This window comes from Strongylocentrotus purpuratus, unplaced genomic scaffold (assembly GCF_000002235.5).
Source record: "Strongylocentrotus purpuratus isolate Spur 01 unplaced genomic scaffold, Spur_5.0 spur5_scaffold_1, whole genome shotgun sequence".
Lineage (NCBI taxonomy): Eukaryota > Metazoa > Echinodermata > Echinoidea > Camarodonta > Strongylocentrotidae > Strongylocentrotus > Strongylocentrotus purpuratus.
The window spans coordinates 10,276,698-10,302,761 of NW_022145594.1; the positions used below are offsets into that span (position 1 = coordinate 10,276,698).

A 26,064-nucleotide genomic window follows, 5' to 3' on the forward strand; every position below is an offset into this window, starting at 1 on the left:
GCTATTAGAGACGTCATAATGACGTCGTTTTAACGTCGTCCTTACGACAAAAAATATCTTGGAAAAATAGTCTTTAAAAGAGGTCATAATGACGTCGTAATGACGTCGTCAATACGACAAAAAATATATTGGAAAAAATAGTCTTTTAAAGACGTCGTAATGACGTCGTCGATACGACAACAAGTATCTTGGAAAAAATAGTATTTTAAAGAGGTCATAATGACGTCGTAATGACGTCGTCAATACGACAAAAATTACATTGGAAAAAATTAGTCTTTTAAAGACGTCATAATGACGTCGTTAGCACGTCGTCAATACGACAACATTACATTGGAAAAATAAGTCTTTTAAAGTCGTCATAATGACGTCGTTAGCACGTCGTCAATACGACAACATTACATTGGAAAAATAAGTCTTTTAAAGTCGTCATAATGACGTCGTTAGCACGTCGTCAATACGACAACATTACATTGGAAAAATTAGTCTTTTAAAGACGTCATAATGACGTCGTCGATACGACAAAAATTAGCTTGGAAAAAATAGTCTTTTAAAGACGTCAAAATGACGTCTTTATGACGTCGTTAATACGACAAAAATTATCTTGGAAAAAATAGTCTTTTAAAGACGTCATAATGACGTCGTCGAGAAGACAAAAAATATCTTGAAAAAATTAGTCCTTTAAAGACGTCATTATGAAGTCGTTATCACGTCGTCAGTACGGCAAAAATTAGCTTGGAAAAATAGTCTTTTAAAGACGTCAAAATGACGTCTTTATGACGTCGTTAATACGACAAAAATTATCTTGGAAAAAAGAGTCTTTTGAAGACGTCATTATGACGTCGTCGAGAAGACAAAAAATATCTTGAAAAAATTAGTCCTTTAAAGACGTCATTATGACGTCGTTATGACTTCGTCAATGCGACAAAAATTATCTTGGAAAAAATAGTCTTTTGAAGACGTCATAATGACGTCATAATTACGTCGTCCATACGACGTACGACGTGTTTACCACTTTACGACCAATTTATGACGTCTTTAAGACGTCAGTCTGCTATCAGGGATAATGATACCTTATTTGTGACACTGGCAGGTCACTAATTGGCTTGGGGTCCACGGGGAGAAGCCCCAAGGATTTCATACATTATACTCAGATATAAATTATAGTTTATTTGTGACACTGGCAGGTCACGAATTGGCGTGAGGTCAAGGGGGCGGAACTCCCGGAAGCTCAGGGGTTTTGGGCAATAAATTCGGTCAGATGAGCATATTTTGATACCTTATTTGTGACACGTACTGGCAGGACACAAATTGGTGTGGGGTCCACGGGGCGGAGTCCCCAGAAGCTCAGGGGTTTGGTACGCAATGGTGACACCGACAGTGGCGAAATGAGCAAAAACGTTTGGGGACGGGCGGGTGGGGGGGGGGGGGGGGGTGGGGGGGGGGGGGGGGTAAACAAAAAAATCCGTACCACCCCACTCTTCGTTAGCCCCGGATATCGTGAATGTTATGATTGGACAGTGGGCTCCTTACTTCGCATCTGGCCAGCTGCGATACGCTCCATTGCGTAGCAATGGAATGATCAATTATAATTGATCATAGTGCAGCTGGGAAAGGATGACACACGCGAAAGTAGTGACAAGAAGTCTTAAAAGTTTGATATGAGAAAGAGATAGAGAGAGGGAGAGAGAAAATTGAGAGAGAGGGGCCGAGCAGCTATAGGTCATTACAGTCATGATCGGAGCTACGGTACTATACATGCGGCGCGCTATATGTAGAATATATAAATTGTATTTCTGGTGTAATTATTTCAAATATTAATTGGCTGTATAAGGCGGCGGGGGGGGGGGGGGGAGGTGTCTTCGAGTTAATTTAGCAATTCAGAATCTTGAAGATATATCATATAGCCGCGTATATATAGGGATATAGGAATTAATTGAAATAGCTGCCCCTATCCGTTGGAATTCTCTCTCTGTTTTGACCAGCATGCACGCACACACAATATCTCCCTAAGCCTATAAGGACACTATCATTTTTTTAAAGGTTTTTCAGTGAGGAATTACCCGTATTTCTTTCTCATTTTCGACGGCCGCGCGGCCGATATTCGGGCCCCACCTGGATCCGCTTATAAGTGTATAATTACTCTCAAGTAACTTTCTATTTTTATTTATCATCTATTGATTTAACGGGGTAAGCTTAATTCTTTTATACAATTTGCAGCCAAAATTAGTACATGAATTGGACGGTCACACATTTATGTGCGGGATGGAGGTAGTTTATCGAGGAGGCCGCGCCAAGGGCGGTAATTATGCCGGGATCATTGATGCGTACAGATAAAACTGGAGAAGAGGTTAACATTTAAAAATGAAAATGTAAACAGACGCGCACGGACTTCTACTGGCGAATAAAAAAATAATCAAGAATTTGCGTTTTGGGTCTTCTGTGGTAAGTTTACAGTTAAAGATGAGTATTTAATGAAGTCTTATGCCGAATTCTATCATTTTGTGCCGTTTGTTGTTGTAATTTAACTCTTCGTCTGCCCTCGAAAATCCTGGATTTTTTTTGAACGTGTGGGACTGGAGCTAGCTAGCTAACCAACCGGCCAAAGCCAAACGTCATTTCAGAATCTGATTTCGAAGAAATTCGATATTGGACAAGTGTCATTGCTTTGTATTGATGTGTAAGCATATGAGTGAATCAGTATATGCATCTTACGCTAATGTAATAGCTGAATCCCCTTCATTACATTTTTAAGGTTTTTTCCCTTCATTTTTTGTCTTTGTTTTTTAATTTGATTTTGAATTTTGTTTGTTGATATTAAGTTAGATCTAGGAATAACTGTTAGATTTAGTCTTCTGGCCTAGTAAATTCTATTCCTAATCCTATTCTAGACCGAATTTTCCGTCTCTTTCGTTTGTTAGCCTCTTATTGGGGTAGGGTCGGCCGGCTCTCTCTTTAGAGACGGAAACCGTCTATAGATCTAGATCTAAGTTACACATTCCCTTGATAACGCCACGGCCGGCCATTTCAGGTCGTAGCGTTTTGCCCCAAAAATCCCCCAAAATGTCATTTTACCTCGTGTATATCCAAATGTAAATTAGGCCTAGGCTATAATACATCGGTTCCACTAACTAACTTGATTGAAATAATCCGTTTAATGGTCCCTTTTAAGGAAATTATGGGTCAAAATCGACATCCATGTTGAAAATCTTGCAAGCCGTGTTAAACTCTTGCTGCCGGAGTCATCTAAATCAATCTCATCCCTTCTAGTCTACGCCGAAGGCAAAAATGATTATGAAGGAAAAACTGTGATAACGCCATTACGAACGTGTAGATGGCGCACAGTTTTTCGGGGAACCCTACACCTGCAGAATGTCTAAGAAAAAAGAGTTCCACAAAAATCTGTGGATGGTCCTTATTTTTTAGGACGTGTTTTGTCTGAGTATACAAGGAAATCCTTGTTTATGCAGACGATCCAAACTGTAGAACTTTCCGCATTGAGTGCTGCACAGTGAGTTTAGGCTCTCCCCATTGGTTGATCCGCTCAAGCGGCTTTGAATTTAATTGAGAGAGGGCCCGCTTCAGCAGAGAGCGCAATGGCAATGCCAATAAAAAAATGAACGTAATGAGCATGCGCTAAATGTAAGCTAAAGTTCTATGTGCGATCCTCATTATCGTACTAGCGACCCTACTGATCAACTAGCCTTAACTTTAAATCGGCACCCATGTGGAATATACCCCTTGCCCTGGGTAAAGAGGTAGGGTAAACAAAACCTAAAATGCCTTTGTAATCGCCCCTTCCCGCACCTGATGAACATTGCACACGGGCTTCGAAACTCGCGAGTGAACTCTTCTTTCTTCTTATACAAAGCACTTTGAAATAGGTCAAGAATTTAACAAAATTGAGAGATTTTAATACCGCTGTGATAGCGATTTGCTTACCTTCTAGTTCTATGTGTTCCCGATGAATAGTAGATGTATTATTATGTGGTTTACATTCCAAAAACGTTGCCCTCTTACGAGCGGTCGCTTTGTTGGTTCTGGCTGCAATGCAAAGACACCCGTTGTAGTTTGTACACAGGAAAAATATGTTTTTGCGTTGCCAATTTGGTACTTTTACGATAATAGCGATTATCGGTAGTGTAAAAATGCCTGTGCGCAGGGAGCACGCTGAATTCAGCAAACTCTATCCATCGCCGTTATACGTAACTGATCGATATCATTGTCATGTAGTAAACTTGTACCAAATTGGCAGCGCAAACATTTGTTTTTTGTGTGTACACTGCATGTCTTTACATTTCACAGCGGGACCAAAAAAATCAAACTCATGAAATAGGCCAGCATGTTAGCAATGTAAATTATCTAATTTCAGTTACTGGTAATTCATCTCCTAGCTGGGTCCTAGAAATAATACTCTTTTTTTGTCAGTAAACATCACATGCTTTTTGAAGTTTCAAAGGAAACCACCTACAAATTAACATATTTTCCATGTGCCTTTTCTTCTCTTCTGTAGATGGAGTGACCAAAGGCAGGTGGTCAAGATGATGGGAGATCAACTAATCCTAGAAGAGGATTATGATGAGAATTATAACCCCACAGAAGGAGGTAATTCATCTCAAATGTGATCAATGCTCTGAATATCCAATAAACTGGTAGTTACTAACGGATTCATAATTTACGCATATTGTTTAAAGAAAGGTTAATCTTGGCAATCTGTAAGCTTGCCCAATGCTTGCCCGACATGGCAACAAGTAATGTATGCAGACTGGATTCCAAGTATTGTACTTTATTTATTAATAACAGGTTAACTCGTCACTAGGTCCCCAGGAAAGAAGAAACAGCCGTAAATTTGAATATATGTTAGGAAAGCGGTCTAAGGGTACATAAGAACTTAACCTTTCTTTACTGATTCTGAACCTCGGGGAGTTACAAGTAATATTTTGGTTTTTCTCAAAATGGTACTCAAAAAGTGGTTAGAATATTAGAATCCTACTTCAATTATCCATATGATAATGAGATCTGTTCATCAGAGGTAATGGATGAACACTTTAAGGCAATTTAATCATTAAAGGGAAGGTCAACCTAGGTAGCAAACTACTCTAGAGGAAAGCAGAAAAACCAGAGAAGTAGACTGGTGAAAGTTTGAAGAGAATCGGACAAAAAGAGAGACAGTTTTGAATTTTTGAAAAATGTACATGGGTTCTTCAAATTGGCTGAATCAGTAATGTCCTTGTGATGTAGTGGTGGACAACTTTCCCATTTGTTCTAAAATTCAAGTTACAAAAATATCAATTTTTCAAATATGTATGACTCAGGATTGTCTATTCTCTTTAGGAGACCTAGAATAATATGCTATCCATAATATATTTTGAGTAGTGCCCCCAGGCCAAAGAAAAAGGCATCTAGGAGAAAAACAGAAGTTAATTATATTCTTGTACACGATTTGTACACTATATCTCAAGAACAACTTGAGGTATGAGCTTCAAACATTGTTATACATGTAGTTTGTATCATCATAGCATAAGAAGATGACCTAGTTAGATTTTAGGGTAAGTAGAACAAAGGTCATAGAGGTCAATTTGTTAAATTATAGGTATTACCCTTGTTATTCACAATATGTCAGCAACTTATTTAGGTGTGAGCTTCAAGCATGGTGATGGTATTATTATAGGAAGATGATCCAATTACATTTTTGGGCTTGTAAGTCAAGATCATCATCGTCGTCAGTTGACTTTTGATTATAGGCTTTTTGTTTTAATCGTAATATGTCACCAATAATAATAATAATAATGATAATAATAAGTCCATCCATTTCCTATACTACCTTTAGAGAGGCGACATAAAGGAGATGCTATTAGGTTTGTTTTGTTTAGCGAGATGTCATCATTTTGATCATTAAAAAAATATCAGATATTGTGATGGAATTTATTTATGTTCCAATTGCAGAGATTGTTGAATATGCCACCACAGTGATAGGCATAGACCCAGACACAGAACCTCATTTGATGTGGATTGCTAGGGAAGGCATCAGTGCACCACTACCAGCTGATTGGAAACCATGGTAACAACAACATCAATGCTTCCAGTTAAAAGGGGAAATGAAGAGTAGACAAAATGAGAGAAACAGATTCATGAAAGTTTTGGGAAATCTGAAAATAGATATTGAAGTTAAAGAATTGATTAGTCCAACACAAATTTGTCAACTCCATTACTCCATTACTGCTCTTGCAAGCAGTTTTTTTTTTATTTCTTGTCTACAGGTAATTTCATTTTTTTTTTAAAGAAATGTATGACCATTCATGTACCCAACAAATATAGTTGGTCACTTATTTTCATTACAGCTCCGTTTTGTAGCTTATCAAAAGTGAACCTGAACAAATTTTCCCATTTCAGATTATTATTGTGGACTGCTGCAAGACGGGGGGGGGGGGGGGGGGGGGGGGGGGGGGTCCGGACATTGCAATGATTTCAACCCTGAAACAATGCTTGTCCATTATCTTTTTTATCAATATTTTTGGACAATATTTAGGCAATAAATATGGGCCCTTATAAATTAATTGTGTTATTTAATCAAGATATTATAGAAATTGGTATTTATTTTGATAATGTATTTGTATTGCAGTCAAGACACATCTGGAGGGGACATCTACTATTTCAACTTCACCAGCGGTGAGAGTACCTGGGACCACCCTTGTGATGAGTTCTACCGGAAGATGGTCCAGGAGGAGAGGGATAAACCCAAAGCCACAGGAGGGGCGTCGACTGGAAAGAAGGAGGGGAAAAAGAAGAAGGAAAAGAAGGAGAAGAAAGATGGAGGAAAGAAGAATCAAGGCCTATCTTCCGTAAGTAGTGAATTCTTCTTGATATAAAGGGATGAATCTGACAAACGATGCTTTGGCATCATGCAGATGATAGTCTCTTTTCAGTTCACAGTTAAAGCCTATTCAGGAAGGCTGCGAGGAGTGCTCGCACTGTTGACAACTACTCGAGTATGAGCTTTTTAATGCGACTTCCCAGACACAATTTTATTGTATATTATATCTTTGTATTTGATGTAGTTAATGAATTGAACTGCAATTGAATGTCAGTTCTTCTCTTTTTGCTTTGCTTGACAGTCTCTTGGTCCCCTAAAGGACAGTGCTTTAGGATCCCCCCTTGGCAGTCTGAAAGGCACAGGTCATCTTAGTACTCTAGGGATAGGGACACTCCAAGATCCAGGAAGCACACTAGGTTCTACAGCAGGGGTAAGTCTGAAAGGCACAGGTCATCTTAGTACTCTAGGGATAGGGACACTCCAAGATCCAGGAAGCACACTAGGTTCTACAGCAGGGGTAAGTGGGAAAGGCACAGGTCATCTTAGTACTCTAGGCATAGGGACAGTCCAAGATCCAGGAAGCACACTAGGTTCTACAGCAGGGGTAAGTGGGAAAGGCACAGGTCATCTTAGTACTCTAGGGATAGGGACAGTCCAAGATCCAGGAAGCACACTAGGTTCTACAGCAGGGTAAGTCTGAAAGGCACAGGTCATCTTAGTACACTAGGGATAGGGACACTCCAAGATCCAGGAAGCACACTAGGTTCTACAGCAGGGGTAAGTCTGAAAGACACAGGTCATCTTAGTACTCTAGGGATAGGGACAATCCAGTAAACCCTTTCAGGACAGGATTATATTTCTATGGCTCAATGGATCACATATTCTTCTTCAAATTGACGACAATGATATTTTCTCTTTTATTGCTACAATTATAGAATAAAATGCAATGTCTCTGAAAACGATATTAATATCGTCGCTGTTTTCACGAAGTGACGGTAGTGAAAAAAAATTGCATTCACTTTGCGTGACGATTTTCCTCACTACCGTCACTTTGTGAAAACAAGGACGATATGCTAGAATTTTGTCAAAATGTCTTTAAAATTGCGCATCTTTACGCGTTGCCAATTCAAGGATTTTAGAACTTCATATATTCATGGAACATATTAAATGGATGCAGTGTGTGGAGAAATATTTCCCTTTCTTCTCCTGTATCTGGTATATTTTGTAGGGCTCTGAATAAAAAGTTATTGAGCCAAACCATAAATTGTGGAATGATTGTTGTGAAAAAACTATTACTATCAAAAGTGTCCCATCCCTGTTGATTTACACTACAAAAATAGCTGTTTGACATTTCAATACTTCTCACAAGAATTCATGGTTCTGTATTTGAAGACTTTTTATTTTGATTCGGAGAATGCAAATATGTGTTTGATTGAAAGTACATGTGTATCATTTTTTTTTTTTTTTTCAGATGAAAGACAAAGGATTTCTCAAGAAGTCATTGGATAGCAAGCCATTGTCTATAGCCGGTAACAGGGAAGAGAACATACAGATGTTACCAGACTTCTCAGAAGATGTAAGTTAATATGAATATTTTCAGGGCCCTCTTTCACAAAAACTTGTTACCGATAAAAAATACTGAATTTCTATGACGAATATGCTCTCGGCCACTCAAATGCCACGATTTCATATGACAGTTACCGGTATTGCAACTTGTTACCAAGAACAAATGCTGAATTTCTATGACAAAGTTGCTCTCGGCCTATCAAATGCCACAGTTTCAGTAGCTTGTGACAGTTATTGTAACTTGTTATTGATAACAAATTTCATGGAATAGCCACAGGGCCCTGGTTCATTTATGTTTGAGACATTTATTTCAGCCTTTATTTTGTCAAAAGTGTAGAGTTAGAGTTAGTGTTGCAATAAAGTTTTTTTTTTTCTAATGTAAGATGGAATATAGTTTTTTGGTCTGAAGTTGAAGTTAGGAATTACATTTTTTGTAATAATCGGGGCAGCGCCAGGAGCGTCACAATGTGACGGACATGTACGCTATATAAGAAGCCACCATTATTATTATTATTATTATATTTGTATGCTCCATATATGAGTTGAACTTTAACATATGACAGGCACCATTGGTTTGAATAAGTTGAAAATTACACAATTTTCAGGATACACTACATGTATGTCATTTAACCGTTTGAAAATTGAAGATATTTTCATCACAGCATTCTTAAGTTGGTGGAATGATTCCTATTTTCAGGCCTTGAAATTTAGTTTCGTCTTTTCAAAAAAACATTGTAAAAAGTATACAAAAGAAACTGTATTCCTAATTTTTGCTGTGAAAGTAAGGCAAGTGTGTATTTTTTAAGCTAGAAAGGTATAATCGTATACAGTAACTGCTTATCCGTACATGTGTATGTTCAGTGGAGGAAAGTTTGACTAAAAAACAAAATAAAATTCATGCATTATTCATGAGAAATTTCCCCCACTTGTCTACATATCTACAGTTATTATCACATTTATTTATGTTGCTTTGTCAAACAGGAGCCGACGCCAAGACTAAATCTCTCTCTTGACCTTCAAGATATTGGTCAGCTTGGTTATGAGGTAGGAATGACCTAATTTGTTTTCTTTCTATGTCTGTCTCCTCTTTTTTATTGCTGTATATAGAGCCGTTAAAGTAAAATACGTTAACAGGGCTCGACAATATGATACACAGGTGCCTAGGTGCCTGAAATCTTAATCTGGGCCTGTCTAATAAAGAGATGATATTAATCGCAACTATGTAAATGAGAGATAGGAGACTGTAAACTTGCAATTGATATCAATTGCAACTATGTACATGTACATAATAATAATAATAGTGGTTTCTTGTATAGCGCTCATGTCTGTCATACATGACACTCCTGGCGCTCCCAATTATTACCCTGGCTTTAGCTCGGCTGCCATACGGCGCTCTAGCATTTCAAGGAATTACTTCCTGCCAGGTACCCATTTACATCACCTGGGTTGAGTGTGGCAAATGTAGTTCAATGTCTTGCCAAAGGACATAGTGCCGAAGCGGGACTCGAACAGCGGACCTTGTGATCGACAGTCCGGTGACATATCCACTCGACCACAACACCTCTACATGAGAGATAGGAGACTGTAAACTAGCAAATGATTGGAGGACATGTGAAAGATTTGATTCAATCGCGACTAAGACGACTCTTAAAATTTCAGAATTTGTAACATATGGTTCATGAACACAGATCATAAAACACTCACTTTGGACTCCCTGCAGGGTGCAGGCAAGCTTAGTGTGGGGTCCTTGAGTAATTAAAATTACATATCAATGTTGGGGAGTTCATGTTATTCTTTCTCATCTGTTTTATTGCCTTAAAGGTAATACAAAGTTTTGGTATGGGGTCATGAATTCGGTTCAAATGAACAAATTGGAAGCATATGCGATCCTACAATATTCAGCGATCGTTGTCGCGGTTGAAATCGAGTCTAAAGTTATAAATTGTAAATTATAAACTCTTTGTGTTGTATAGCTCCCTCTCAAGGTCAAGATATTAATTAAGCTATAAAACTATGTTTTTTGACTAAAATTGACCGATTAGCTATTCCCGTTGGGATATTATACATCACAACTACATATTCTGAGATTGTCATGGTTGCAGCTACCATTGTACGGCCGTAGGCACTATTTGAAATTTATCAAAATTTACCGGGAGCACCGTTTTTTATATTAAATTTTTCTCGAAAGCAGAAGTGTTTTAGAGGCTAAATTTTCTAGTGCTTATAATACATCCACAGGTGCATCCAAATATATCAAAATTGTAAAGAATCACTGTCCACCCAATTTTCAAAATTTCCCAAAACTTTGTATTACAGGTGTAAACCTTTTAAAAAAGCGGGTCAAGTACAATTTTGCTTTAAAACATAAACTGATAATGTGGACTATTTTTAAAAGGTTTAGTGCAACAACAAAAAACTGTCAGATTCAATATGTCACAGTCATTTTATGTGACAAGTACTTACATGTACTCAATTGCATACATATCTTTTGATGAGAAGAATTCCCTTAGTCCCAGGAAAATTGATGCTGATTTTGGGGTGCTCTTGTTTTATAGCATTAATGTGGTGCTTGTGTTTTTTTTTTTAATTACATATCAATATATCAATTGGCTGTTTGTTTTGTTGCTAGGAATCGGAAGCAAGTGAGCCAGCATTGAAGCATCTGCAGCCCTCCGATGATGACAGTGATGAAGATGATGTCAATGTGGTAAGAATTATCCCTTTTAATTCTACTCACTCATAGCTCATAGTCAAAGTATTGCCTAGCTGCCAACCATTCCTAATTGTTGGTCTTTAAAGATAAAGTTGAGTTCTGGTCATGCGATTGCATTGTTTAAGAAACAGTGTGGAAATTGATGAGAAAAGGTTGATCATCTAGCATATAAGTATTGGTGTGTACTGCAAGGTTCTGGAATCATCAAAATGATAAGAAATTTGGCCCAGTCTTGGACTACACTAACATGTGGCGTAAAAATCTGTCCTGATTTTTATGTTTTTACATGCCATATTTTGAATATGAAAGCATTTGAAGAGCCATGCCTTTCAGGGAACATATCTGATGTTCTTCCACACTTTCATAATAACAATGATAACGCTCACAAATTATTTTTCACCTCTCCCCAGAACTCAACCTCCTCTTTAAGCTCCTGTTTTGAACTCTAAATTTCTCTCTTTTTCTCCTTGAGATATTCCTAATTTTGCTTTGAAAGATTGGCAGGTATCAGATTGGTTAAATGCAGTCGTGTCTGATTCATTTATGAAGATTATCAAGATTATGTAGCAAGACTCATTGTTGTTACTATCTTCATTCTTTCTATATATGTATTTGCTATTGTTGAGCCTGTGCACATATCTCACTGATAGATAAGTACAGTGAAACCTGCTTAAGCAACCACCTTTATATAAAGACCACATTTTAAAGGTAAAGACCAGTATTGGAAATGCCCCAATTTCAAAAAATGAAATGGAAGCTCTCATTACCAATCATGTGAAAGAATATGTTTTGACTAATACATGATGATAAAAAATTTGCTGGGAAACCGCCTACTAATTCATATATTTGGTAAATTTGTTTCTCTCATGGTCTGTGAGAGATATAGGGTAGATACATCTTTCTGTGTATAGTGCTTGTAACTTAAAGAAGAATGGGCCAAATTTCTTATCATTTTGATGATTCCAGAACCTTGCAGATGCTAGATGCTAGATGATCAACCTTTTCTGATCGATTCCACAACGTTTCTTTCACAATGCAATCGCATGACCATAACTGGTCTTTACCTTTAATATCTCCCTTGACAATTATTTCTCACACAAACTTGTACTAAAGGAACCTGTTCATAAAAAAACTCTGCCAATAAAGACCACTTTTCTTGTCACCCTTGAGTGGTCTTTATGTAGCTGTACAGGTTTCACTGTACAGGCATTGCAAGCTTTTGTGTCCTTTTTTGACCCTGTCTCTCAGGACTTTGGTATTGATGCTAACCTGTCCAAACGTCTTGGTCTAATGGATGCTGACAGCCTGATGCCTTCTACCAGTCCAGATCCCCCCAAATCAATGGTAAGTGTATGCTCTTCGGTTCTGAGTACAGTTCTGTATAGCCACAATGTATTTACATCTAATCAGGGGGGTGTTTCATAAAGAGTTTGTAAAGTTACGCATGACTTTAGGAACGACTTGTATATGAAAAGCCAAACGGGATGCTCAATCATTCTTGATTATTATTTATTAACTTGAACTGTGCAGATGTAGATTAACATTCTTATTATAACAAACATTTTTAATGCAAAGTATATTTTTTGCCATAATTTAATTGAGGTTATTGGAAATATCAGAAAAAACTTTGGGCATCCTCTCTGGCACTTCATATACAAGTCGTTCGTAAAGTCATGCATAACTTTACAAACTCTTTATGAAACACCCCCCGGGTTGGTTATCTAGGCAGGGATCCATTGCATAAAACTTTCAATTGATGGTAACTTTGCCATCAATGGCAACTACCATGGTAATAGGGCTCAAAAGCCAATCAAAATCAAGGTTTCCATCTGATGGTAGTTACCATCAATGGTAAGTTTTGTGCAACAGGGCCCAGATCATTTCAAACTGTATGTAACCAAGTGTACATGCAAGTTGTCTTGGACATTCCTATTGTATTGGGTCTGTGAGGTCGAAGGTCACAGGATCATGTAGGCAGAGGTAATAGGGCTCAACAGGCAATCAAAATCAAGGTTTCCATGGCAGAGGCATACTAGAGACGCAGTCTTATTCATCTTGTCCTGATTTTGCATGAAATTGATTGTAAAGAAAACTTTTGATATATTATTTTGTTTTATACAACACCTACGTGGATCCTTGTCATTTGATTGGAGGATTGTTGGTCACATGATATTCAATAGATGTTATATTGCACGGTCGTGCATTTTTGGTTATATGCGGCGTGCATTTTTGGTTATATGCAGACTGCGTACCTCTCAGCCGTGCGCGCGCGTATCCCTGCGTGTATCTGACGCGAAGGCAATCTGAATGTAATTGAGAAGGCTTGACTCCAACTTTAATTTATCTTTAATATAAGGAGTAAAGCATAATTTGTGGATTAACGTTCTATTAGATCTTCTTCGATGTTGTATAAAACAAATAATGAATGTTTTTCATTCGTCCAATGGTGCGAATATTTTCATTCGTTGAAAGATTAACGTTAATTTTATTCAACTCGGCTGACGCCTCGTTGAATAAAATGTTAATCTTTCAACTCATGAAAATATTCGCACTATTGAACTCATTCATTATTTTTGTATTAATCACTGATGATCCCCATTTGTTGTTGTTATGAAATGTTAGCAGATTTTGCCTCACACAATCACCCAACATCTGGGCCCTATTTCATAAAAATTATTACCAATAACAAATTACTATAACTGTTATAAGCTACTGAAATCGTGGCATTTGATTGGCTGAGAGCAAATTTGCCATAGAAATTGAGCAATTTCTATTGAAAAAGTTTTATGAAACAGGCCCCTGGATACAGATGATTCACTATAATTATATAAAACATTCTTTGTTAGATATGAGTTATTAGATTTCATACACACTTCCTAATAAAGATGGAAATGTTATTTTCATAACTCTTTTAATAGTAAGAGATTGAATAATATTTGTTGAATTTCTCCCTCTCCAGTATTTAAAGAGTTCAAAGAAAGGAGCTGAGAAAGGACCGTCGTCTAGACCTCCTCTATCCCTGGACTCCTCCTTAGACAGCCCTCGAGTACCAGACCTAGGCTACTCAGGATTAAAGGTAAATGACACAGTTCATTGCCGTTTGGTCCACACCCAGCCTGTCTGCTAGCCACATGGTCTAATAATCATTTGGTCTAATGACTATTATTACTTATGATTAAATGATTATTAGTCCATATTGATAGAAGACAAAATGGTAATTAGACTGACTGGATTGGATGTTGGACTAAATGAGCATAGACCAAATAGGTTGTAGGCTTTTTGGAGATTGGACCAAATAGTGATTATACCTTATTTGTTTCTTTCGTTGTAAATATTGTAATATTTTAATTTACCATGTCTAGGAGAATTTCAAATTTTGTTTTTCGGTTTATTGTGTTTTTTCTTTTTTATGTCTGTTACATGTCCTTTACTCTAAGTGCCATGAGCACCGAAAAGTGGACCTGTGCGCTATACAAGTAGCCACTATTATTATTATTATTAGCCTTAATGGTCCAATTAGACCAAGTAATAAGTAGTCAAAATGATTATCAGCAATGTTGATAGTTGATGGGCTGGATGTAGACCATATAGGAGTAGACGAACTGTATGTAGACCGAACGGCAATTCCAGACAAGTCACAAGTTTAATAAATCTTTACACTCACTAAATGAACAAATATTTCATGCACATAGGAGTTACTGGTTTTAGACCGACTTCAATCATTCTTTTTTTTTAATTTCCATCAGATGGGTGCAGTGCCATTCGGATCCTCGGCCCCGTCATCATCCGCTCTCCTTCCTAAACTTGACACTGTGAAACTGCATAGAGAAGCTAAGGAGGAAGAAGAGAAACTCAAGGCTGGCATGGAGGAGAATTTAGAGTCAAAGTAAGCATAGTGTCCTGTCAATGGGATGGAAGTCAAAACTCTATGTAGTTAATGGAGGCTTTACTTTTTCTCTCCTTTTTTTAAACAATGTCTTGAGTTTGATGTTGAGCTGTACTTTCCATGAAGTGATTATCACGAAAGTATTTTATAGCTGCCAACCATTCCTATCCTTAAAGGTAATACAAAGTTTTGGTATGGGGTCATGAATTTGGTTCAAATGAACATATTGGGAGCATATGCATTCCTACAATAATCAATGATCGTTGTCATGGTTGAAATCGAGTCTAAAGTTATAAAATTGTAAATAATAGACTCTTTATAATGTATAGCTCCCTCTCAAGGTCAAGATATTAATTAAGCTACAAAACAATGTTTCTTGAATAAAATCGACCGATTAGCTGTTCCCGTTTGGAAATTATATATCACAAGTACATATTCTGAGATTTTCATGGTCGCAGCTATCATTGTACGGCTGTAGGCGCTATTTTAAATATATCAAAATTTACCGGGAGCACCGGTAAATTTTTATATTCAATTTATCTCAAAAGCAGAAGTGTTTTAGGGGCTAAATTTTCTAGTGCTTATAATGCATCCACATGGGCATCCAAATATATCAAAATTGTAAAGAATCACTATTCACCCAATTTTCAAATTTCCCAAAACTTTGCATTACCTTTAAGAATGATTCCTATTTACTATTACTGTTTGGAACCCCAGATTCCTCTCTTTATCTGAAATATTCTGTGTGAAAAGTATATAAAATAGGCTGTATTCCTACTTTTGCTTAGAGAGGTTCCTAATTTTTGCTGTGAAAGGTTGTCAGGGAAAGTTGAAGCGGTTGCTGTACAGGAGATAGGAGATGAAGAAGGAAGAGATCGTGATGGATCTGGAGGTATAGGAGATGAAGAAGGAAGAGATCGTGATGGATCTGGAGGTATAGGAGAACAAAGTAACAGAAGAGCAGAACTGGTTCAGACCAATGAGGGAGGTCTAGAGGTCCAAGGAGCTTGAAGTTCATTGTTTCTTTGTTTATTCCCTTCATTACAGTGGCCTCTACACCACTTTAGATTGATTTTCGCATCATGTATTATTTTTTTTCAGGAGTAAGGAGATAAGGAAGAAAAATTGAGAAAAGGTTGAGAAGACAAAGTTAAGGAAGGAGCAGGAGAATGAGTGTATCTGTAAAATGTTTGTTTTCTTCTTGAATACTTTTACACTTTAGACTGATGTTTGCATCATATCTCTTTTTTCCTGGAGAGAGGAGATGTAGAAAGAGATCAAGAAAAAGTTAAGGAAGGAGCAGAAAAAGTCCCTAAAACTGATGAGTGAACTTAAAGGGGAAGTCCACCCTGAAATTAAGTTAGTTTTAATAGGAGTAGAAAAATGAGAGAAACAAGGCAGTGAAAGTTTGAGCAAATTCCGATTAAAAATAAGGAAGTTAGGATTTTTGAAGTTGTGATCAATCAAACACAAATTGGCAACTCTATGACGTATCATGCGAGCTCAACTTCCATTTGCTCAGTACTAAAAAAATCTAAAATTTTCATTTTCCCTCAAGAAAAATTTCAACCATACATGCACCCTAAATATAATAATTGCAAATATGTTTCTATACTCCCCCTGCAAGGAACAAATATATATTCCGTCATCAATAACGAAGAAAACATGATTTTATGGAATATTATGCACAAAGCAAATGAAGGAGAGCTCGTATAATAAGTCACAGAGTTGCCAATTTGTATTTGATTGATCACAACTTCAATAATTCATAACTTTCTTATTTTCATTCAGAATTTGCTCAAACTTTCACTCACCTGATTTTCTTATTATTCTGCCTCTATCGAAACAAACTTATTTTGGGGGTGGACTTTCCCTTTAAAGATGTCAATATTGGTTTTATTCTTAATACCTGCTTAACTACGTTTTGCATCATGTCATTATTTTTTCAGGAGAGAAGAGATGAAGGAAGAGTTGGAGAGGGAGCTCGAAGAGGAGGAGACAAAGTTAAGGAAGGAGCAGGAGAAATCTCTCAAACTGATGAGGGAGCGTTTGGAGAAGGAGCTTGAGGATGCTAAGCTGGAGCTCCTTGAAGACAAAGAGGATAATCTAAGACAGCTCAAGGAGGACGCTCATAAGGAGGAGGAGAGAGAAGAGGAGGCACTCAACAAAGAGAAACAGAAGAGCATCAGGTTTGTAAATAATAATAATAATAACATTTAATTTTTATCAAGCGCTTAATACAAATGTCTCTAAGCGCTTTACAAATAAACTATTACCCCGGTCATTGGATTCAGTGCTTGCCCGAACACAATGTGTGCACAATCTCCACTCCCTGGGGAGCATTCCAGCCAGGCGTTACATGACGCTCAAAAACTGTTTGACCAACAATGACGGTCGCATCCTACTGGGTACCCAATTAACACCTGGGTGGAGAGTAGCAATTGCAGGTTAATATCTTGCCAAAGGATATTAGTGCCATGTCGGGATTCGAACCCTCGACCTTCGCATCTCCAAGTCAAGCGCTCACGACCACGACACTCCCGATGAACAAATAAAAAAATTAAAGACCATAGTAGTGGGCTCTCATGGGAAATTTAACACCATTCAGGTGTTTATCCAATAACAGGTGTTGTCCATCACCAGGATTAGCCTATAGTTTCATGACGAACAAGCCTTATGTAATCCTCTGCATTTTCTAGGTCTACTTTCTAGGTCTCCTGTAGAAACACACTGATTCTTTTGTTCAAGGTCTGGATTTAAGGTGGCCTCAATCCATGTTCTCTCTCTCTCTCTCTCTCTCTGTCTGGAACATATGTCATAACAAGTAACTAGTGAATCATGAAGATAACTTTATAACTGTATGAATCTTGTGTTTGATAGTGACTTGAGGAAGAGCGTAAAGGAGGACACAGAGGAGGAGGAGGCCATGTTGATGGAAGGAAAGTCAGATGCAATCAGGAAACTTAAAGAAAAGATCAAGAAAGAACAACAGGTTGCAGAAGACAAAATCAGGTCAGTTGTAGCCTAGGCGAAATAAATTGATTTCTGGCTTCCTGTGCTTTCTTTTGTATGAAGAGGAAGGTTTTTTTATTTTAGTTAACATTGACATTTTTCTTTCACATACAAATGAAACCATGTCAAGGTAAAATTGCAGTAAATTATTTTATGGATCCTCCTTTAATATACTTCAAAACAAAAAAAATTGTTTATTCAAAAGTAAAAAAGAAAGAACTTTGAATGACCTTTACTTGGCTTTATGGCTCATTTCAATTGCTTTCTTTTCACAGTTTTTTTGCTGCCATAGTTGCTTTTATCTCCCTTGATGAATATTGACTGAGATAATGGTATCAGGCCTTAAATTTCGTCATTTTTAGGGCAAGGCCAGTTTGGCCTCGAGTACCTCATATTTTTAAGGGCACCAAGGCCAAAATATTTTTACAAAAAGGGCATCGAGGCCAAAATATTTTACAAAAAGGGCATCGAGTATGAGGCCAAAAAAATTGATTCTATTTTTGTTAGATGTCATGTGTATTTTATGAAACTTGTGCAGGATCAATTTCCCATGACTTTTAGCACCAGCTTCTTCACAGAATGTATAGAGGTCTACGGTACATACAAACAAGCAGGCGCGTAGCCACGGGGGGGGGGGGGGGGGGGGGGGGGGGCACGGGGGGCACATGCCCCCCCCCCTAAAATTTCCAGGATCGGTTGAAATTTTGTAGACCCCTTTTTTTGACCTCGATCAATTACATGTATGTGCCCCCCCCCCCCCCCAAACACCAAACTCTGGCTACGCGCCTGCAAACAAGGCGGCGGCCCGCAAGCCTTAGATTTAGCAGCCAGGAGCAAGGGGCAATTTTTTTTTTAAGTTGCCCTTTGCCACGGGAATTTACCAGAGCAAGGGGCAATTTTCCAAAAACAGATAGGCCGCTTATCTAATCATAAGTTCAAAGAGAGTCTACAAATGTTAATTTCATAATGTGAATAGATCGAACGATCAATTTAATAACTTTTTAATCTTAACAATATGAACAGGAAAGATTGATTAAGAACATCAAACTTGCACATTAAACAGTAGATCTATTTAAAGTAACTAAAAATATTGATGAGCAAATGAATAAATAAATTGTCAATTTCACAAACATCGAAAGTCAGAAGGACTTAATTGGCAAGTTTACCGGGCCGGGTATTCCAAATCAAAATCGCACCTCACACACAAACCTTCCGCCACTCTCTCGGTAGTAGGAGCAAATTTGAAGAAATTATCTTTTTAACTGTTGTATAGAAAGGTCTACATAGGCCTAACTAATGAAATAAGATGTAAAAATGTCCTTATAGACATTCGACAGCTGAAAGTGACACGCTCAGCTCAGTTGCGTAACGTGCATTCACGAAACCAAAATCGTTCCTCGCACACACACTCTCGCCACTTTTGGTGGGAAGCTGTCGGGCTGGAAGTTTGCCAGCGAAACCGATGCACCCTCGGAATTTTACCGGGACTCGAAACGTTCGTCTTGGGAAGCTGGCTTGGTAGCTTTTTGAAGCGAGGTCGGCTGGTGGCAAAATGAGAGTAACTACGATCGAGAACATCGTAGGTGTTCTTAACTTATTAATAAGATAATTCTAAATTCTATTTGAGATAAAATAATAAACTAGGCCTACAAACAAACCTCGACAGATCTCTAATGACTATTTGAATGCTTGTTTATTTCTCCATTTGACGATTTGTTTTCTTGATCCTGGCCTTCGATTTGTACGTACGTGCGTGCGTCAAGAGCATGCACCATATGCATATCATGCGATCGCATGAACGTACGTACGTACGTGCGCTAGCGCATTGCCTATATAATAACAAAGGGCGCATTTTCACGGCACTTGCGCCTTATTAAAGCACTAAATACGAAGCTAGAAGAGAGCTCGTGGGCGGCAAACTGTTCGTGATTCGTGTATTTTTACTGTTCGTGATTCGTGTATTTTTACTGTTCTAATAATTTATGGGCGCATTTTCACGGAAAACACTTGCGCCTTGCCGTCTAGTTTTAGATGATTATGGGCGCAATTGGTGGTTTTATGTGCGCAAATTTAAAATAAAAAGGGCACGTCCAGTTGGAAAAAAAGGCACGTCGGCCAGTTGGAAAAAAAGGGCACGGCCTTTTTGGCCGTGAATATATCTTTTTTTGGGAGGGCACCGCGGCCAGTCATAGGGGCATCGACGGCCTGGCCGTCGATGGCCGTCGATTAATTTAAGGCCTGTGGTATCATATTATAATTGAACTTGAAATAGGATTCATTTTTTACTTATTAAGCATCTGTTGTGCAAAAACACGCTTTCTGTACTTGGGGCGATGCTTAATAGCATATAACCCTTTATCTTATTCCCGAACTTGTGCCTAATATGAGTGATGCTTATTGAAAATGATATAATCTGAATTAATATAGCGCTTAATATGAAGAAAAAAATGTGCACCGTCTCCACTCCCTGGGGAGTATACCTACCATATGGTCACCATGAGTGCATATTGCAATTACTAACACAAAAGGCTTTGGTCATCCTACCGGGTCCCCATTTCTCTGCTAGCTATGGAGTGGCAAATATAGATTAATACCTTACCACAAGACATTAGTGCTGTGTCGAACCCACAGCCTTTGCATTTCAAACTACAAAACCTCTAAATAGTGGATATATAGTGTTAATTTAATTGACTGGCTCAATTTAGTATCTTTTTCCTTATCATTATTGGTGATGATAATATTGACTATTTCCTTATATGTTGTACCATCATCTATCAGGGAAGACAAGGATAAAGCACTAAAGACTCTGAGAGATGAGGTTAGAGAGCTAAGAGAGAAAGAAGAAGAGAAACTGGAAGAAGAGAAGAGGAAAGCAATGGATAAAATCAAGAAGGAAGTGGCATCCTACCAGGAGGAAAAGATGGCTGATTTGAAGAAGGATCATGAAAAGGTACATGTAATAATAATAATAATATTTAGATTTTATATAGCGCTTAATACAATGTCTCTAAGCGCTTTACAAATATACTATTACCTCAGTCATTGGATTCAGTGCTTGCCCGCATACACTGTGTGCACAATCTCCACTCCCTGGGGAGCATTCCAGCCAAGCGTTACTTGACGCTCATAAACTGTTTGACCAACCATGACGGTCGCATCCTACCGGGTACCCATTTAACACCTGGGTGGAGAGTAGCCAGTACAGGTTAATATCTTGCCAAAGGATATTAACATTCATGCCAGTATTCAGAAAAGCATATGAACCAGTGTGTGTGTATATTGGGTTTTTACAGACGTGTATCAATCAGATTTGATTATTTACGTCTGGGGACCGACCTTTAAACGTCACCATCCGAAAGACGTGACTCAGCTTCGAACCTGCGTCCTTGGCTGAATCCGTTTGTAACTTCCACTGTTCCACTAGTTAAACCACATCATGACCCCATCTTATAAAGATTTGTGATTGATCCTGATCGATTAAAGTCTTAAATTCAATTGTAAACCTTCAAAATCCTCTCTCTTTAGTACAGAGTTGCAAATGAGAGATTGATGAAAGTTCTAAATTCAATTGTAAACACCTAAAATCCTATCTTTTTAGTACAGAGTTGTGATAGATTGATGAAAGTCCTACAATCAACTATTAACTCACAAAACCCTGTTTCTTTAGTACAGAGTTGGGATTGATTAGATTCAATCGTAGCTCTTTAAAATAGGGGGCCCGGGCCGGACCAATAATCAATTACAGTATGTAGGGTCCAGTAATTCAAGAAGCATGAAATACCAGTGTCATCCTCGTCATCCCATGAAACTACTTGATTAGGTAACTACATGTAAATCAATATTAAAGGTATATATTAAAGAAGAAAAAAATATTAAAGACCAGTTTTGGAAATGCTCCCCTTTCAAAAAATGAAATGTAAGCTGTTATTACCATTCATGTGAAAGAATATGTTTTTGACTAATACGTGGTGATACAAATTTTGCCGGGAAACCGCCTACTTATTGATATATTTGGTAAATTATCATATCGATCCCATATACATCTTTCTGTGTACAGTGCTTGTAACTTTACCAAGACTGGGCCAAATTTCTTATCATTTTGATGATTCCAGAACCTTGCAGTACACACCAAAACTTATATGCTAGATGATCAACCTTTTCTGATCGATTCCACAACGTTTCTTTCACAATTCAATCGCATCACCAGAACTGGTGTTCATTCAATTTCAAAATGGTCTTTCCTTTTAATTCAGAATTTAGTTTACCATGCGCTCCACTCTCCAACTCTAATTTCATTTTGGAAGACATAATTGTGCAATATCATGAGATTAGAAAATATGATTATAGGCTACATGTATTTCCTAGGTTGAGGGTTTAGAAACATCTGTTAGAAAATGCTATTTTTATAATTTTATATGGCAGCCAGTTCATTTTTTATTATGTGTGTGTACCTATAAATGGGAATTACTGAAATGTTAAGCCAATCAATTCGTACATGAACATGTATTGGTAAAAAAATAGGGAGTAAAGATTCATGCTAAAACAATAAATGTGCTTTAAATTTCTCTTGTCGTGCAGTATATTAATACATGTTAAAAAGCAGGAAATGTCCATAGGGATTCATACTTGTATTGCAACTGTACATTTTATGATTTGTTTTTTCCTTTAGGATTTAGATAAGCTGAAAGAAAAGCTCCAATCTGAGCAGCAGGCTTCACTAGACGACTTGAAGAAGACGTTTGATGAGGAGATAGAGAAGAAGAAGACTGAAGCTAGTCAAAGACACAAACGGGTTTGTTCCAAAACAAATGCTTTTTTAAAAATTATGTTGACAATAATTGTTGTTGTTATCGTTTTTTATGATTGAGACAAATAAAATCACCCCCACAAAGTTATCTCTTTAGAATCTACTTGCAAAGTTATACTGTGGAACATTGGCCCTGTTTTATAAAACTTGTTATCAATAAGAAATGCTAAAAATTCTATGACAAATTTGCTTTCGGCCAATCAAATGCCACGATTTCAGTAGCTTATAATGGTTATTGTAACTTGTTATTGATAACAAGTTTTATGAAACAGGGACCTTGTTTTACCTGCAAACTTTGCACTATAGATTTTAATTTGTTACATCAGGCCCCATCTTATAAAGACATCCTCCAATCAGTTGCAAGTTTACAGTCTCCTATCTCTTGTGTACATAGTTGGGATTGATATCAATCAGATAGGCCCTTGGAATATAGAATTCTACCACAGTTGCATCAGGGAGGGGGGTGTTCAATCAAGAAGTTATTTTTGCATCAATCTTTTTATCTTGCCTCCACACTGACACATTATCTAGTACTGCTAATTAATCATTTTATTAGGCAGGACCTGGTGTCCTTTTTCTATCAGAGTTAACACAGATAATAATAATCGTTTTTAAAAACATGCAATATAAAGAGTGGAGAGCAGCGAAAGTACCTTCTTTTAATAGGATTTGTTATAATAATAATAATAATAACAAAATCCTATTAAAAGAAGGAACTTTTGCTGCTCTCCACTCTTTATATTGCATGTGAAACCTGCATATAAAGACCACCCAAGGGAAACAATAAAAGTGGTCTTTACAGGCAGGTGGTCTCTTTGTACAGGTTCCGTTAGTTTATGTGTAAATGAGAAATCACTTTCAATGGAGACAAAAATGTGGTCTTTATAGATGGGTGGTCGCTAAAGCCGGTGAGAGTTCTTTGTAATGAGGTTTCACTGTATTATTTATTTGTATGTGTAGGAGATGGATGATATTTTATCTGCTCTGCGTGAGAATCAGGATGAGGAGAAAAGGAGAGAGGAAGAGAAGCTGAGATTGAGTCGTGATAATCAGGCTGCTATTAGAGACATGGAAACAGGGGTAAGATTCATCATTCTCTACTACATTTAGTATTTCATTGTAATATAAATGATTTGGTTCTTGTATAGTGCATATTGTTTGTTTGTTTGTTTGTTTATTTTATTTTAGCACAGTGGCATACTTCAGCTAATGGCTGCCTTCAGCCTGGCCGTGCATATAAAAAGCAATCGCAATTTCACAAAGTAACATACATTATAGATCAACATGATTTACATACAAAGTTAAATAAGCATACACATATATATAAACAAATAGGTTAGAAGGCGAGAAATCCAAACAAGCCCTAATTAAGAAAAATAATATGAACAGAAAAAAAACTATATAAAAGAAAACATTTTTGATAAATATAGAAGAAAAACAAATCAGTTATTTTTGTTTGCTATTAAAAGTCAAACATGATATGACAAATATTATAAACTGCTTTTGAAAGTATAGTAAGTTGGTTTATATTTAGTTTCTACCGGCATATACATTATAACGTCTCTATGCGCTTCCAAAGAGCATTGGGAATTATTACCCTGGCTTTAGCATGGCTGTCATTACGGCACTTAAGCATTTCAAGAAATTAATTCCTACCAGATACCCATTTACCTCACCTGGGTGGAGTGTGGCAAATGTAGATCAATGTCTTGCCAAAGGACATTAGTGCTGCGGCGGGACTCGAACCGCAGACCTTGTGATCCACAGTCCGGTGACATATCCACTCTACCATGACACCTCTATTATCTATTATATGTTAATGATAATAATAATGGTAATAGTATGTCTTGTTTATGTCTTGTTGCTGCCCCACCCCCCCCCCCCCCCCCCCCCAGGGCGCTGCAATCATATGAATAACCATGCTTTTGCCGAGCTGCCATGAAAAGGCGCTCAAGCATTAAAGGAATTTCTTGCTACTGAGTACCCAATTACCTCACCTCGGGGGAGTGTGGCAAATGTAGATTAATGTCTTGCCAAAAGACATTAGGGCGGTGGCGGGACTTGAACCGTTGGTTCAGTACACTTCAGACATTAATTGATGTCAATGATTGTCTTTTTCTTATTCTCTGAGACAAAAATTGATGGGCATTTCATTCACTTTCATATTTAATAGTCATCGCTGTATGGGCTGTGATCATGTTCCCCTTTGTGTTTTGAATGCGTAGATGGATAGCGTTCTTCAGGAACGTAGACAAGCAATGAAGGAGGAGCATCAGAAGGAGATGGAGAAGATGAAGAAGGAGCATGAGAAGAAGATCAGAGATATGACCAGAGAGCTCCAAGATGCAGTAAGTTTAAAGGCCATCTGTACTAGTTCGGCCAGAAGGGATTAGACCACCCAGCAAGGTCACTGACATGTGACTATCTCATCAATTCAGCTCTCAACGAACATAAGAAAAAGAGGATCATGGGGGACTAACAGGCACCGATTGGGGAATTTTTTTATATACAGGGAGCAATTAGCTTCAAGTAGTACAGTGGGGCGTTAGTATACATGTACTTTGATTTAGGCCCTGTTCACAATTGGATAAACACCTAAAATACAGCTTTAGCAAAGTAAAAACTGTTTGATGTGTGAATGAATCCCAAGGAAAGTGAAACAGCTTTCTAAGCATACTACCCTTCTATGTGTAAATACATAAGAAATTTGTTCTAAGTTTAGTTACATTTTTGCCATTTTAGTTCAATTTTCTTCTTCCTTCTTTTTTTTAAATTCTTTTTTTTTATTGTTGGTTATTTAGCCTATGATAATGATAACAAGACTTTAGAAATTAGTAGTTTTTAGCATTGTGAAATATTGAAACGATCTCTTATATTGATCATTGTATGTCTTATTGTTTTCACCTGAGCTTAATTTTAGTTTATAGCCAAGGTACTTTTATTTTTTCATGTATGGGTAGTAATATAGCTATATTTCATTTCACAAAAGAGATAGTACGATAGGAATATGTTAAGTTAGATTTTTCAGTCTAAAAGCGGCCTTGTCCAATAATTTGTTTTAAAATGTAACATTTTGTTAGACAAGGAAAGACTTTTGATTATAAGTATTGGTAAGAATTTTTTTTAAAGAGCATATATCGTCGGTGGGTGACAAAACCATCTCAAAAATCATGAATTTTCAGGAGAGAGAAAAAACTTTCCTGTCTCAACAAATTAAGTGCTGTGACACAGTCCTTTCTTTTTAAAACTGGGATATTTATACAATTTTT

At 37.4% G+C, this 26,064-nt stretch overlaps 2 protein-coding genes across 3 annotated transcripts in view; both read left to right on the forward strand.

Moving 5' to 3' along the window:
* The first annotated feature begins 2,342 nt into the window (after positions 1 to 2,342).
* LOC115918416 (centrosomal protein of 164 kDa-like) lies at positions 2,343 to 7,636 on the forward strand. 2 transcript variants are annotated; one of them, XM_030977652.1, is made up of 6 exons: positions 2,343 to 2,442; positions 4,511 to 4,602; positions 5,944 to 6,058; positions 6,620 to 6,839; positions 7,113 to 7,173; positions 7,261 to 7,636. In XM_030977652.1, exons 2-6 carry the CDS (start codon positions 4,539 to 4,541, stop codon positions 7,503 to 7,505), a joined length of 705 nt encoding a protein of 234 aa, XP_030833512.1. In that variant the 5' UTR covers positions 2,343 to 2,442; positions 4,511 to 4,538; the 3' UTR covers positions 7,506 to 7,636. The 2 variants fall into 2 exon arrangements, with proteins under 2 accessions (XP_030833512.1, XP_030833511.1); XM_030977651.1 differs by having other exon boundaries at positions 7,113 to 7,167; positions 7,255 to 7,636.
* A 646-nt stretch (positions 7,637 to 8,282) lies between these two features.
* Positions 8,283 to 26,064, forward strand: part of LOC100892989 (centrosomal protein of 164 kDa) — a 43,696-nt gene continuing 25,914 nt past the window's right edge. Inside the window, exons 1-12 of the mRNA XM_030978507.1 lie at positions 8,283 to 8,387; positions 9,359 to 9,421; positions 11,007 to 11,084; positions 12,339 to 12,434; positions 14,050 to 14,166; positions 14,837 to 14,976; positions 16,926 to 17,165; positions 17,857 to 17,988; positions 20,767 to 20,938; positions 22,658 to 22,780; positions 23,756 to 23,875; positions 25,021 to 25,143. Coding sequence (XP_030834367.1) covers positions 8,283 to 8,387; positions 9,359 to 9,421; positions 11,007 to 11,084; positions 12,339 to 12,434; positions 14,050 to 14,166; positions 14,837 to 14,976; positions 16,926 to 17,165; positions 17,857 to 17,988; positions 20,767 to 20,938; positions 22,658 to 22,780; positions 23,756 to 23,875; positions 25,021 to 25,143 — 1,509 coding nt within the window. The remainder of the gene's footprint in view (positions 8,388 to 9,358; positions 9,422 to 11,006; positions 11,085 to 12,338; positions 12,435 to 14,049; positions 14,167 to 14,836; positions 14,977 to 16,925; positions 17,166 to 17,856; positions 17,989 to 20,766; positions 20,939 to 22,657; positions 22,781 to 23,755; positions 23,876 to 25,020; positions 25,144 to 26,064) is intronic.

Excerpts from the sequence above, each read along its gene's own strand:
- LOC115918416 (XM_030977652.1), top strand. The coding sequence starts at position 4,539 with ATGATGGGAGATCAACTAATCCTAGAAGAGGATTATGATGAGAATTAT. Across the intron at positions 4,603-5,943 it reads TTATAACCCCACAGAAGGAG|AGATTGTTGAATATGCCACC; the intron begins GTAATTCATCTC and ends TTCCAATTGCAG. Across the intron at positions 6,840-7,112 it reads AGAATCAAGGCCTATCTTCC|TCTCTTGGTCCCCTAAAGGA; the intron begins GTAAGTAGTGAA and ends TTTGCTTGACAG.